A 12,510-nucleotide genomic window follows, 5' to 3' on the forward strand; every position below is an offset into this window, starting at 1 on the left:
TTGAAAGGCAAAGGATTAGAGATGAATGCTTAACTAATAGTTTTCTATCCCAAGATCCTACATGAAGAAAGAAACACCCAGAGTGGGGTGCCTGGGTGGCTCAGTCCCTTAAGTGTCTGACTTTGGCTCCGGTCATGATTTCAGGGTCCTGGGACAGAGCCTTGTGCCTGGATCCCTGTTCAATGGGAAATCTGCTTCTCAATCTGCTCTTCCCCACTGTCCCCTCTCTCTCTCTCACACACACTCTCTCTCATAAATGAATTTTTTAAAAAGAAAGTAAAAGAAACACCCCAAGTTTAACACATTCCACATTCCCTGACTATGATTTGTAAGCACTGTGACTTAGTTAAAGCACTATATTGTATTTACCAGTAAGTCCTGTGTCTGGTTAACATGTGTAACCAGTAGTCCATTGTCTGGATTTTGGCCACGTCCACAAAGGTCCTTCTGGTCCAGTCGCTTCTTTGGATCTTTGTCATTGTTTCTCCTCAGGCTACAAAACACACAGTGAGTGACTGACCAGTGTCCCAGCACTAGACATTGCCTCCACATTTCTAGGGTCTCCAGAGCCATTTATTTATTTATTTGACAGAGAGAGACACAGCGAGAAAGGGAACACAAGCAGGGGGGAGTAGGAGAGGGAGAAGCAGGCTTCCCGCTGAGCAGGAAGTTAGATGCTGGGCTTGATCCCAGGACCCCGGGATTATGACCTGAGCCCAAGGCAGCCACTTAAGGACTAGGCCACTCAGGCATCCCTCCAGAGCCATTTTTATTTCTGTATGATAGCTGAAAAGGGTTCCTGTAGATTCCTGATAAAAGGTGAACTCCAGGTTCTTAAGACATTTTATTCTATCATTCTTGTAGTGAGAAAACGGAAGTCCTTGGGCATGAGCTGATGCCACGACCATTTATCCAGTCTTGCTTCGAGGCAGGTATTTCCCCCCTCAACAACCTGCAACAAAATGTTGGTGTTGTCTTCATTTGAAAAATCAGAGAGGATGCTTACCAGTGATCTTCCAGAAACGTATTATCTTGACCATGGAAGACAGGACTAGTATGTGTAGCCATTATTAAAACACCCAAAGCTTATTTCCTAGGGAGAAAAGGAACACCAGAGAAGAGAAAGATAAATGCAGCACAGAGACACCAGCTTTGGGGGGTATCTACAGTCAACTCAACTCTTCTGTCATTCATTCATTCATTCATTCATTCACTAATGCTTATCAATTATGCCAGGTGGTGAGGATATGATGGTGAACAAGGGAAGAGAGGCTTCTCAACTTTAGCATTTTTGACGTTTTGGACAGGGTCATTCTTGGTTGGGAGGCTGTCTTCTGCATTGTGGGATCCCTGGCCTCCACCCCCTAGATGCCAGTGGCTTTCCTGCCTCCCAAGTCGTAACAACCAAAAATGTCTCTAGACATGGCCTAAAGTCTCCTGGGGGCCACCGTCGTCCCCAGTTGAGAATCACTGAGGTAGACCTCACAGTCTAGAAGGGGAAGACAGATGTTAAAAAATTAAATTTAGTATCTATAGAAATTGTGTAAGTGCTAGGAAGGACGTGAACAGGATGACATGCTGGAGAATAATCAGGAAAGGGATCTGTTTTGCATAGCTAAGGTGGTCAGCTGCAGGCTTGACCTTGAGCTTTGACCCTCACGAAGGTCAGAAAGGAGGTAGCTGTGTTAAGAGTATGGTGAGTGTTGGGCTGCTCGGAGAGGGCCAGGAGTGATCATAAGGATTTTAAGAAGGGGGAGAAGAGGGGAAAATACTGAAAGGAGGTTGAATTCTTTTCTCTGTGAATGACATCTGCCCTCAAAGGGGCTCTACCTTGCAGCCTAGACCTCACAGCTGAGAGTCAGCGGTGGACAGGAACAAGATGCCTCCATCAGATCCTCTCTGGGAATTCGGAATTAAGAGCTATGTGGCCACAGCATACATTCAGAAGTGGGGGAAAGCTTGTCTTCAGATAAAGGGGAGTGAGTGATCCTTCCCTGCCTTGGGTCCCCTGGAGCCATTCTCTCTGACCTTCTTCTTGCCTCTCTGCTGGCTCCTTCCTCTCCTCTACTGAGCATTTTAATTTGGTACTCCTCAAGGCTAAATTATGTCATCTCTACCCTTCTCTATCTTCTTTTCCTAGGCACTCTTATCTTTCCCTGTCCCTGGCCTCAACTGTCATATGCACACATTGATGACCTCCAATGGCATATCAAAAATCCAGACCTCCCACTTGATGGCAGACCGTGTTCATCAACACTGGATATTTCCATCTGGAGTACCTCAAACTCAGTATGTCCAAGACTGAATTCATATTCCTTACAGACCTATCCTCTTTTCAGTGTTTTCTAGCTTAGAGAAAACAGGCAGTTTCCATCTACTTGTATGAGTCAGAAACCTAGGAATTGGGTGCCTGGGTGGCTCAGTGGGTTGAAGCCTCTGCCTTTGGCTCGGGTCATGGTCCCAGGGTCCTGGGATCGAGTCCCACGTCGGGCTCTCTGCTCTGCGGGGAGCCTGCTTCCTCCCCTCTCTCTGCCTGCTTCTCTGCCTACTGGTGATCTCTGTCTGTCAAATAAATAAAATCTTAAAAAAAAAAAAAAAGAAACCTAGGAATTATTCCAGATACGTTATTCCTATATCTAATCCATCACCTAATCTTGTTAATTTTCCCACTCTCCAACCTGTCCACATATCTGTCTCCAGTGACATTCTCTGTCCAGGGCACAGTCATCTCTGCCATAGACGACTGCAGCGGACCCTAACTCCCCACATTCCCCAAATTCCTTCAGACCCTTCAAATCCAGTCTGTTCTCACTGAAGCCAGAGTGATCTTTTAAAAATACAAACCCAACGTCACACCTCCTCTTCTCCCTCCTGCTTCAAACTATTCAAAGGCTTCCTTTCATTTCTAGGATGAAGACTAAGATCCCTATGATGGCATTTGAGGTCTTGCACGATTTGGGTGCTGCCCACCCACTTCTTCAGCTTTCCCTCTTTTCCCCAGCTCCCCCATTCTGTGTTCCATGACCCCTCCCTTCAATTCCTGGAATGGTAAACATTTCCTTTAACCACAGGGCCTTTTCACATGCTGTCTTTGCTCTGGAACATCCTCTCCCCCTCTCCCAACTTATTCTTGATAATTCAGCCTAAATGTCATTTTCGCTGGGGACTCTTCTTCACCCTCTCACCGTATTTCAGGTTCCTTTAGTGTTATGTAAACTCTCACAGAACTTGAGGATACTTCAGGATACTTTTAACTTAGAATGATACATTCTTTAGTGTGATTTTTAAAAATTGTCTCTCTCCCATTAGATCGTAAGTCACAAGACAGCAGGAACTGGCAGGCGATACACACTTCGGGGATGGGAGGTTGAGAAACTGCCCTGGTTCTTGAATATCTAAATGCTGGCCCCAGGCACTTGTGAGAACTGCCTTTACTTTCTGCTCTTGGGTGCCATGAAAAACCCTGTTCCTTATAACTCCCCATCTTTCTGCTTAAGCTAGCTCATTTAGTTTTCTGTTACTTGCAACCACAAAAATATTGGCTAAGACACAGCAAGTGAGAAACTCAGGAGTTGCAGCTTGAAAAATAAGTGTGTGTGTTCATATGAAATCATTAAATAAAATAGTCTAATGATGGTACAGCAACTTGATTTTCTCTCTGGGGTCTTTAATCTTTTACTCAGAGGATGCTTTGTTTTTGGGGCAGCACCAAGATAATGTAGCAATGTTGTTAATGTTAGAAAAAAATGTTTAAAAAACAACTGGCTTTCCCTCAGGAAACTTGGCTGAGAGACCAGTGGCAGAGACTGTTGAAATAGAAATGCCTCGTGAGCACTGGACACCCCACAGTGTCCCAGTTCTCTTTTTTCGGTGAGTGATTAACAATCTAATGAATTCAGACGCCTGCACGACTGGGTTCTAGGGTGACTGGTGTGGCTGATGGAGGAGGAGGGTGCGGTCGGCATAAAATTCATGACATAATATAGTGTTCTAGAAAGCAACAGACCTTGGGTTTCTTCTTCTGCAGAACGGAATGGGGTTCCTGGTAACTGCCCTGCCTGCTTCAACACAGTGGTCAAGAGACCAAAAGCCAACACTGAGAACGTCAAAGAGCTTTGTAAATATAGAGTACTATAGAAATGCAGAATAGCGTTAGAACAATGTGCTGCTTCTTCAAGGGCTTCAGCATAGGACATGTAAGCCATCACTTATCCCGTGGACATTTTTAGGGTATTTGCTGGGTCCCAGAAAGAGCTGGTACTGGGGAGGCAGAGAGGAACTGGACACAGCCCTTACCCTCCGGTCTTTGCTCAAATGAAACCTCACTAGAGAGGGCTTCATTGATTACCCCATCTCAAACAGTATCCACTCTACTGTTTTCTCCAGAACATGTTTTGTTTTAACATCTGAAGTCCTACGTTTGCTTATTACCTTTCTCTCCCATCTGTCAACCCACTAAGAGTAAGAGATCCTTGATGGCAGGGACTTAGTTCTGGTCCCTGCTAGAAGTCTTTTGTATACTCAGCGCCCAGAACATAGTAGCTACTCAAAAAACGTTTGTTGAATAAGTGCACTCAGGGCAGGTCTCTAGGGTTTAGACAAAGGTGGGCCATGCTGCCCTGGGGGATGGGGCTCGGTGGGAAAGAGAATATGTAGGCTGGCCCCTAAAAGATGGCATCACGGGCAAAGGGAAAGAGGTAGTAGCCCTGGTTAGTGGATTAGAGAAAACCTCCAGCTAACTTCCTGCTTTGTTACTAGCTGGGTTCTCCTAAACATCTGGGACAAAGCTCCCCCCCGTCCCCCCACCGGGTTTGTATTTTGAATGGCCAGACGATCTAAGTCTTGCCCCATCCGGTCCACTTTACGTTCTGCTGCCAGGATGATTTTTCCGAGACGCAGAGTTGTCCACCTGTTTAGAACCTACTGGGGCTCCTCACTGCCAGCGATCATCAAGCTGAACCTTCCTTGCAATGTTTACTCTTCTTTTAGGACCCGTTCCTTGCTGACTCCTCCCCCTTACCGCCTACCCTTCTATGGGCCCTGGCAACCTCTACTTCCATGCACCTTACTATTTCATACCCTTCTTTGTTGAAGTTGGACCCACCTCTAAAAACACCCTTAGCCCTACAAAAAGCCAGCAAGTCCTTCCTGAGCCCCATTTTCTGCCCTCCAACCCCGAGGAAGGAAATCATTCCCTCCTATTGCTGCCCTGGGGTGCCTTGTATGAAGAGGTCATGGTCCTTCTCCCCAGCAGTCCCACTACTTCTTTGTCTGTGGTTGCACCCCCAACACGCAGCCCAGCGCCTGGCATGTAGGGAGCAGAGGCCCATGGGCCCAGGCTCCCTAAACCTCTTTCCAGGGCTCAGCGTCCGGGTGTGCCCCACCCCGTCTCTGCCGCCTCTGTGAAACTCACCCTCACCTGCATTTCTCCATTTATTTCTCCATCTTTGGGAGAGGGGACCCTGGTCATCCCAGGACTCTGCTTTTCCTGGTTCCCACCTCCTCTATGCTCCTCCAAGCAACTCAGCGGTGGAGCTCGCCCTGCCAGGAAGTGTTAGCTGGTCTCCAAGGTAACAGACCGCACCACTGCAGCCTGAAGCAGGGACAGGGGAAAACTCCCTCACCCCAGGGAAGACATTACCACTTCCTTGTTAACAGCCTTTCCCCAGGCACTTTGCTTTTCTCCACCCCAACAGAAGCTTGGAAGCAGGATTTGGACTTCTATTTCTAGACTCTCTGGGTCAGCAGAAAATGATGGTTTGGACCAGTAGAGTCCTGGTATGTGCTGCCTTGCCAGGGTGGGAACTGAGACAGGTAGCAGAGAACCTGTGCCGTGCCAGGCGGGAAAGCTGGTAACTGTCAACTTTTTCTCAGATTCCCTGGGGCCCCCCCAAACACACACCCTGAAAGAGGTTTGGCATTCCCTCACCTCCACCAGGTCCAGGCCCACCCAAACCTGGCCAATACAGCAGCGGCCTCAGTGACCTCTTAGCCTCAGAAGAGATCATCTACTGCTGTGGTTCCCAAACCCAGGTGCCCATCAGAATCATCTGGGTTGTTTGCTAGGGAAACATCCATAACATTCCCATTTGGGAGACAGATATAGAACTGTGGTGGAGTGTGGGAACATGAATCTTTAACAATGGTCCCAGGTGATTATGATGTAACCAGCCCCTCGCCCATAGCTGGGGGACCTTCTTCAATGCCTTCTTTTATGGAAGTCAAGAGATGAAGTGATGTACCCCATGTCAACCAGCTTGCGAGGGGCTAAGGGATCTCCACTTAGTTTATCTAGGTAATTTCTCAAATGACTGTCTTCACTTTCTGAACCTATAATTTAATCATTTATAACATGTGCTCCTTGCAGTAATCATCACATGGTGGAGAACCTCTTCCAATGTTGACACTAGCAGGGCTCCTAAAGGCCAGATCAGAAATAACAAAACCCTTCCCAATAGAAACTGCTTACCTACCACCCGTCACTGTGGGCAGTTGTCATGGGTTGAGGGTAGTGTGGCGTGTGGGAGGGCGTTTCGTCAAAACCAACAAGGCAGGAGAGGAGGCAGATCAGAGAGAGGTAAGGAAGTCAGAAAAGGGGAGAGTTACAAGAGGCTGAGAGCAACCAACCAATAGCCACTCTGTGAACAAAGGGTGAGGGTCCTTGTGCCCACCGTAGTGGAAATCCTCTGTGGAAGTGGCTGACTAGCTTTGAGACACCATTTTGGAAGACAGGAGGGCCCAAGACGGGTAGTTTTATACTTGTACAGTTTCCTTGGCTCCTGGATACATAGGTCTCAACATTTTATAAGAAGTAAAACCCAACATTGAAAAGTCATTGTGATTGCTTTTTTCTACTTAAGCTTACATGATACATGTATTCTGGATGTAGTTGTGTCGGAGGGATAAAGTGGAGTAAGATTTTCAGCCTGTATGACCAGGCAAGAGGAAAGCTGTGTGTGGGTACCTTCTTTCTGAGCTCTCCTCAGATGGTTTGTAGCTCATTTGGGCCCCATGTAAGGAATTAGAGCACAATAGGAATTTGGGTTTCTTACCTTAGTGTCTTGGAAACTGATCAGGGTGAATCCACCTCTGGTCTTTATATAGGAGCTGTAGCCTGGTCCCATTGCCCAAGATATACTGAGTGTTGATTTCCTAATTCTCCCATTAATTCTATTTTTGCTTCACACATTTTGAAGTTCCAAATTACGGAATACACACTTAGATTTGTTGTATCTTTCTCCTTAAACGACCATTTGCTAATGGTCTGAATGTTTGTGTGTCCCCACCCCTACCCCTCACCCCCTGAAAATTCATATGTTGGAAACTTAGCCCCTAGAGTGATGGCATTAGAAGGTGGGGCCTCTAGGAAGCACTTAGGTGATGAGGGAGAGCCCTCAAGAACGGGATTAGTGTTCTCATAAAAGAGGACAGAGCCCCTAGCTCCTTCTGCCCTCTGAGAATACAAGAAGTCTGCAACTCAGAAGAGGACCCTTACCAGACCACGCTGGCACCCTGATCTTGGATTTCCAGCCTCCAGAACTGTGAGAAATAAATTTTTTTAAAGCGATGTTGCAATGAACACTGTTTTACATCTTTGTGCACTGTGAGATTTTTATTTCTGAAAGATAAAGACACAAAAAGTAAAATGTATGAATCTAGGGGCTTTATTTTCAAAAGTATACGCCCTAAAAACAAAGTTTCAAAGCTATAGACCCTAAAAACAAAGTTTTTTCTTCAGTTCACAGCAAGTTCCTAAGTACCTTGTTGATTTTTTTCAAATCTGGGGAGAAAATGAATTCCAAAGCTCTCTTAACTTGTTGATAGATACTGTAGTGTTGTGCCATATTTAGTTTATAATCCTCCTGCGCTGGAATAAGCAGATAGGGGTGACTTTGATGATTTTTGTCTTCAGCACTTAAAACTCCTTTTGGTTTCTTTTCTTTTTTTTTTTTTAACTGAGATATGACACATTAACATTAGATTAGTTTCATGTGTATACTGTAATTCAATAGATGTATATATTGCAAAAATGATACTACAGTAAGTCTAGTTAACACCTAATTAGGCTTGTGTTTCAGAAGCCACCTTATACTGTGGTATTTTGCGATAGCAGCTCGAACAGACTAAGACAGTATTGTTGTGCAACATTTTTTTTTTAAGATATTAACTTGTATTTTGCTTTATTTTCCCCATTTCAAGCCAGTAGCAGGTGCTTTTTATTAGGTTAAGAAGTAGCCTGAAGTCTATGTTTCTTTATTTTTCATAAAAGCCCACGCTAACTGAGAGATTAAAGTGACGTGCCAAAGCATGGGAGGTGAAGGATGTGTTTAATGTCAAGAGAAGCTTGAGTGTGTCAAGATTCTTTCAGGTCAAAGAGACAAACCCAACTCAAACTGGCTTAAGGAAAAGAGGGAATTTATCTGCTCAAACAACAGAAAAATCAAAGGATTTTCTGGTTTTGTACATGGCTTGATCCAAAGGCTAATACGATGTTAATAGAAATCTGTCTCCATTTTCCAGCTCCTTTCTTCTGTGATGGCCTTATTCTTAAGCAGGCTCTTCATGAGTGCTTGGCAAACTTGGACACCAGCAGCACTCAGCGCTCCTGCCCTCCAACTTAGCAACCCTAAAAGAAGAGCACCTCTTTCCCAAGGACCTCCAGGCAAGGCCCAGGCTTGGCTTGGTCATGTGACCCACTCATTTCTGAAACAGTCACTGTGGCTCTGATTGGCCAGACCTGGCTTCTGTGTCCGGTCTTGCACACCAGAGGATGCAATCAGCCCCTTGAAAAAAGCTGGATTGTTTTGGTTTGAACCAAAGAAGGGGACATGGGTACTAGGCAAATGTGCATCTGAGGGAAGCCAAAAGTGAAGAAGAAAGAGACAGAGGTCAAGAAATCAGTTTTTTGAAAATCAGAAGGGGTAGGGGCTGGCTCAGTGTTTGGTGGCAGCACTTTGAGATGGTAAGATCTAAGAGGAAATGTGTCCTTAGTCCAGGGAGAAAGTCTTCCCAGCTCACCAAACTTCACCATGCCCCGAAGGTAGGATGGACACAGAACTCCTACACCATTCAGCCTCGAATATTAGAACTCTCAGCAGTAGTAAGTGTGGACAGATGACAAATGACTGGAGGCGGCTTTCTAATATTTGAACCATGGTCCTCTGCACAATCCTAGGGTAACCCAATAACCAGTAGATTTCCTATTAACAGGGTAGAAGGGATCTAGTTAATTGTTTTTTTAAGTGCTACAGAGGGGACAAGATCTAGGGATTCCCAAAAGTGTCCCAGTAAAATCAAAGGGTGACATCATCTAGTTCACCAATCAGTGAAGTTACCACTTAGCAGGACTGCAGAAAGCTTGACAGTGAGAGGGGAATGATGGAAGACTGAACACAAACAGCTTAATAACTTACATACTTTTCTCCCCAACAAATTATATAGTATTTATAGGTTGTTTCTAAGTAGGACTACCTTTTATGGTTGCTTGCATTCCACATGCAGAAGAAGCAAATCATAGATTCAGCTGCTCATGTCTGAGCCAAGAAATCATGCAACTGGGACAAGCTATTTTTATTTCCTTCACACTAGCCAGGACAGAAGTGGTTCTTGATTCTGAAGTCAGAGAACCTAGGTTTGAAACCCAGATTCAACATTATTAGTTACTGAACCTTGGGTAAATCATTCCCCTTTTGATGCATGGTTTTCTGGTCTACAAAATACCACTTCCACTTCACCTCAGGAGGAGGGTTAAGATGACATATGGAAAAACACATAACCTGAATTTAATATTAGTTTCCTTCTCCAAACTCATATTGAGTGCCATTCTTTCTTTTTTTTTTTTTTAAGATTTTATTTATTTATTTGACAGACAGAGATCACAAGTAGGCAGAGAGGCAGGCAGAGAGAGAGGAGGAAGCAGCTGAGCAGAGAGCCCTATGCGGGGCTCGATCCCAGGACCCTGAGATCATGACCTGAGCCGAAGGCAGAGGCTTAACCCACTGAGCCACCCAGGCGCCCTGAGTGCCACTATTTCTTAATCACAATATTTAAAAATACATGTACTGACTTTCATGGGGTAGTTGATATACTTCAGTTAGAATGTCATGTTATCATGGTCTGTGGAAAGTTCCTGTTATCTAAGGCCTAAGTTCAAGCAGCATTATTTGTAATAGCAAAGACGACTACCTAAATGAAATCAACAAGGGAGGAGGACACACATACACACACACATACTATACAGCCACTAAAAATGCAGATTTATATTTAGTGACACAGAAAGATACCCATCATAAGTAAAAAAGAAAGTGGTGGGAGGCATGTATAATATGATCTTGCTTTTGTTAAAACTGAACAGGACATAGCTATCATACACACACACACACACACACACACACACACACACACACCATGCATCTATCTATCTATATACATATAGGACAGAGAGTATATGCATCTATATATATAGTAAATACAGCAAAATATCTGCAAGAAACCTAATAAACTGTTAATAGTGGTAATTTCTGAAAGGTAGATGGGGGGAGACTTTTAATTTCCTATACTCATTATTTTTTAACTTTACAGACATGTTACTGTAAAAAAACAAAAAAAAATCCCTTTGCCCCAGTTTAGGGTTATGGTAACTTCCTTCTCCACAACAGCACTTGGGACAAGAAAAAGTTACTGATGACCCCAAAACAGCAAAAATGAGGTAAAGTGGGGGTGACACCACAGTAGGAGTCCACTACTCACTAACGACATCAGTAAGATATGAGGTACTTAAAAGCTTTCTTAGATCCGTGGATTATCTTTCCTCTAGAGCAATTTATTATGCATAATGGAGAGGATTTTCTTTGGTTCTCCAACTGCATTTACATTTTGCCACAGAGAACAAAGCAATATAAAAGAATGAGTTGTTTTTTAAATTTATTTAAGAAAATATGTCAATTGTCTAAGACAACCAAATTAAATATTTAAATAAGAAAAGAGTGCCAGAGTGAGGACTCAGCATTTATTTTACTGACTGGCTCTGACAGATAATAGGGATTGATGTAATAGTGACCAAATACAATGGCAAGATTTACTAAAGGGCCATAACATGGCCGGATGGGGATAACTGCATCTAAAATGAGATCAAATCCTTGAATCTATTCCTTTTAGCAGAAATAATTAAAACCATGTTGGCAGAACCGAGTCTTTGCAAAACATACCAAATATGGCTTCAAGATAGCTGAGAACCCGAAAGCTTGAAGAAGCCTCCAGAGAGTTCTCTCAGGATCGACAGGGTGCTTGCATCATCCTGGTCCTCTTTGGGTTGGTATCGACAGTGGAGCACTATGAACTCGGTAGGAAAGGGTCTTCAGTCCACAAAGGGTCTTGAGTAGTAAAGGTCCTAGGTCTTGAATCCTAAGGAGGTCAATGACACTGGCATATTATACAGTCAAATACTTGCCAATAAAATAACCACATTGACTTGCAAGGGCTGATTTAGGAAAGCCTCTGCTTTCAGAAAGATTTTCACTGAAACAGTCCTGGCAGATAGATGGCTAGGTCCCTCAAATACAGTTCCACAGTTTTCCTTTATAACCTAGGCCAAATTTAATTATGATAATTCAATTCACATGTAAAGCAATGTGCCAGGTCTCTAAGGGAAATGAGAAAGCCACATTCCTCACATTTAAGAGTTTATAATCTAGTGATAGGGAGATGTTTATTAGTAAGAACAGCAGCAAATAACGTTGAATGCTTACTACGAGCCATTTTCCATGCTTTCTCATTTAAACCAACAATAACCCTATGACATAGGTACTGTTAACCCCATTCTACAGGTAAAAAAAAAAACAAACAAACCCAAGGCTCACAGAGGCTAAGTGATTTATCAAGGGTCACACAGCTAGTATTTTGGAACAGAGATTTGAATCCAGGCAGTCTACTCACCTCAAATAAGTTCTATTAGAGGTATAAGCCAAAGAGAGAGCACAAAAAAATTAGCTATGTTTCAAATATGAACAGGATTAGGGAAAACTGCGAGGAGGAGGTAGTGTAGTCATGGCCAAGACAAAGAGCAGGTGTAGTGAAAGAATGGAGACTAGCTAGTTTGGCTGTGTAAGGTGAAGAGATACAATGGTGGGTAAAAAGATGGAAGAGACGGACTGAAACCAGATCAGGAAGTAAGGCTGAAGAAGTCTGCACTTCATTCTGTGGAGTGGGAATGACAGGAACTCAAAGGAATGATATGCTTTCTTTTGGGTTAAGGTAATTTTGGTAGAAATGTGGGATAGTAGTGGGGTGGGATAGATGGAGATTAGTGGAAGGAAGACTGGTTCAGATACTATGGAACACGAACAGCTAGCTGTCCTAGGTCAACTGTCCAAGGACTTTTTGTCACAGACATTTCTTCCTGTGTGGGGTGCCTGCTCTGCTGTTGTGTGACTTCGGGGAAGACAGTCTGCTCTTCTGAGGCCTTGATTTCTTCATCTGGAAAATGGAAACACTGGAAAATTTGGCTCTTTT

At 44.0% G+C, this 12,510-nt stretch overlaps 1 protein-coding gene across 4 annotated transcripts in view; it reads right to left on the reverse strand.

The window, feature by feature from the left end:
- VWA3A (von Willebrand factor A domain containing 3A) overlaps positions 1–12,489 on the reverse strand; it is a 64,602-nt gene extending 52,113 nt beyond the window's left edge. For 2 of the 4 annotated variants that reach the window (XM_032844023.1, XM_032844020.1), the window contains exons 1-4: positions 11,208–11,750; positions 7,496–7,618; positions 1,007–1,093; positions 370–493 (exon numbers count right to left, since the gene is read on the reverse strand). In XM_032844023.1, the coding sequence (XP_032699914.1) occupies positions 370–493; positions 1,007–1,068 (186 nt within the window). In that variant the 5' untranslated portion in view covers positions 1,069–1,093; positions 7,496–7,618; positions 11,208–11,750. Of the gene's footprint in view, positions 1–369; positions 494–1,006; positions 1,094–7,495; positions 7,619–11,207; positions 11,751–11,934 lie in introns of those variants that run through there. The other 2 variants (XM_032844022.1, XM_032844021.1) reach the window with 2 other exon arrangements.
- Between the last annotated feature and the right edge of the window lie 21 nt (positions 12,490–12,510).

Source organism: Lontra canadensis, unplaced genomic scaffold (genome assembly GCF_010015895.1).
Source record: "Lontra canadensis isolate GAN:19392208 unplaced genomic scaffold, GSC_riverotter_1.0 scaffold146, whole genome shotgun sequence".
Classification (NCBI taxonomy): Eukaryota; Metazoa; Chordata; class Mammalia; order Carnivora; family Mustelidae; genus Lontra; species Lontra canadensis.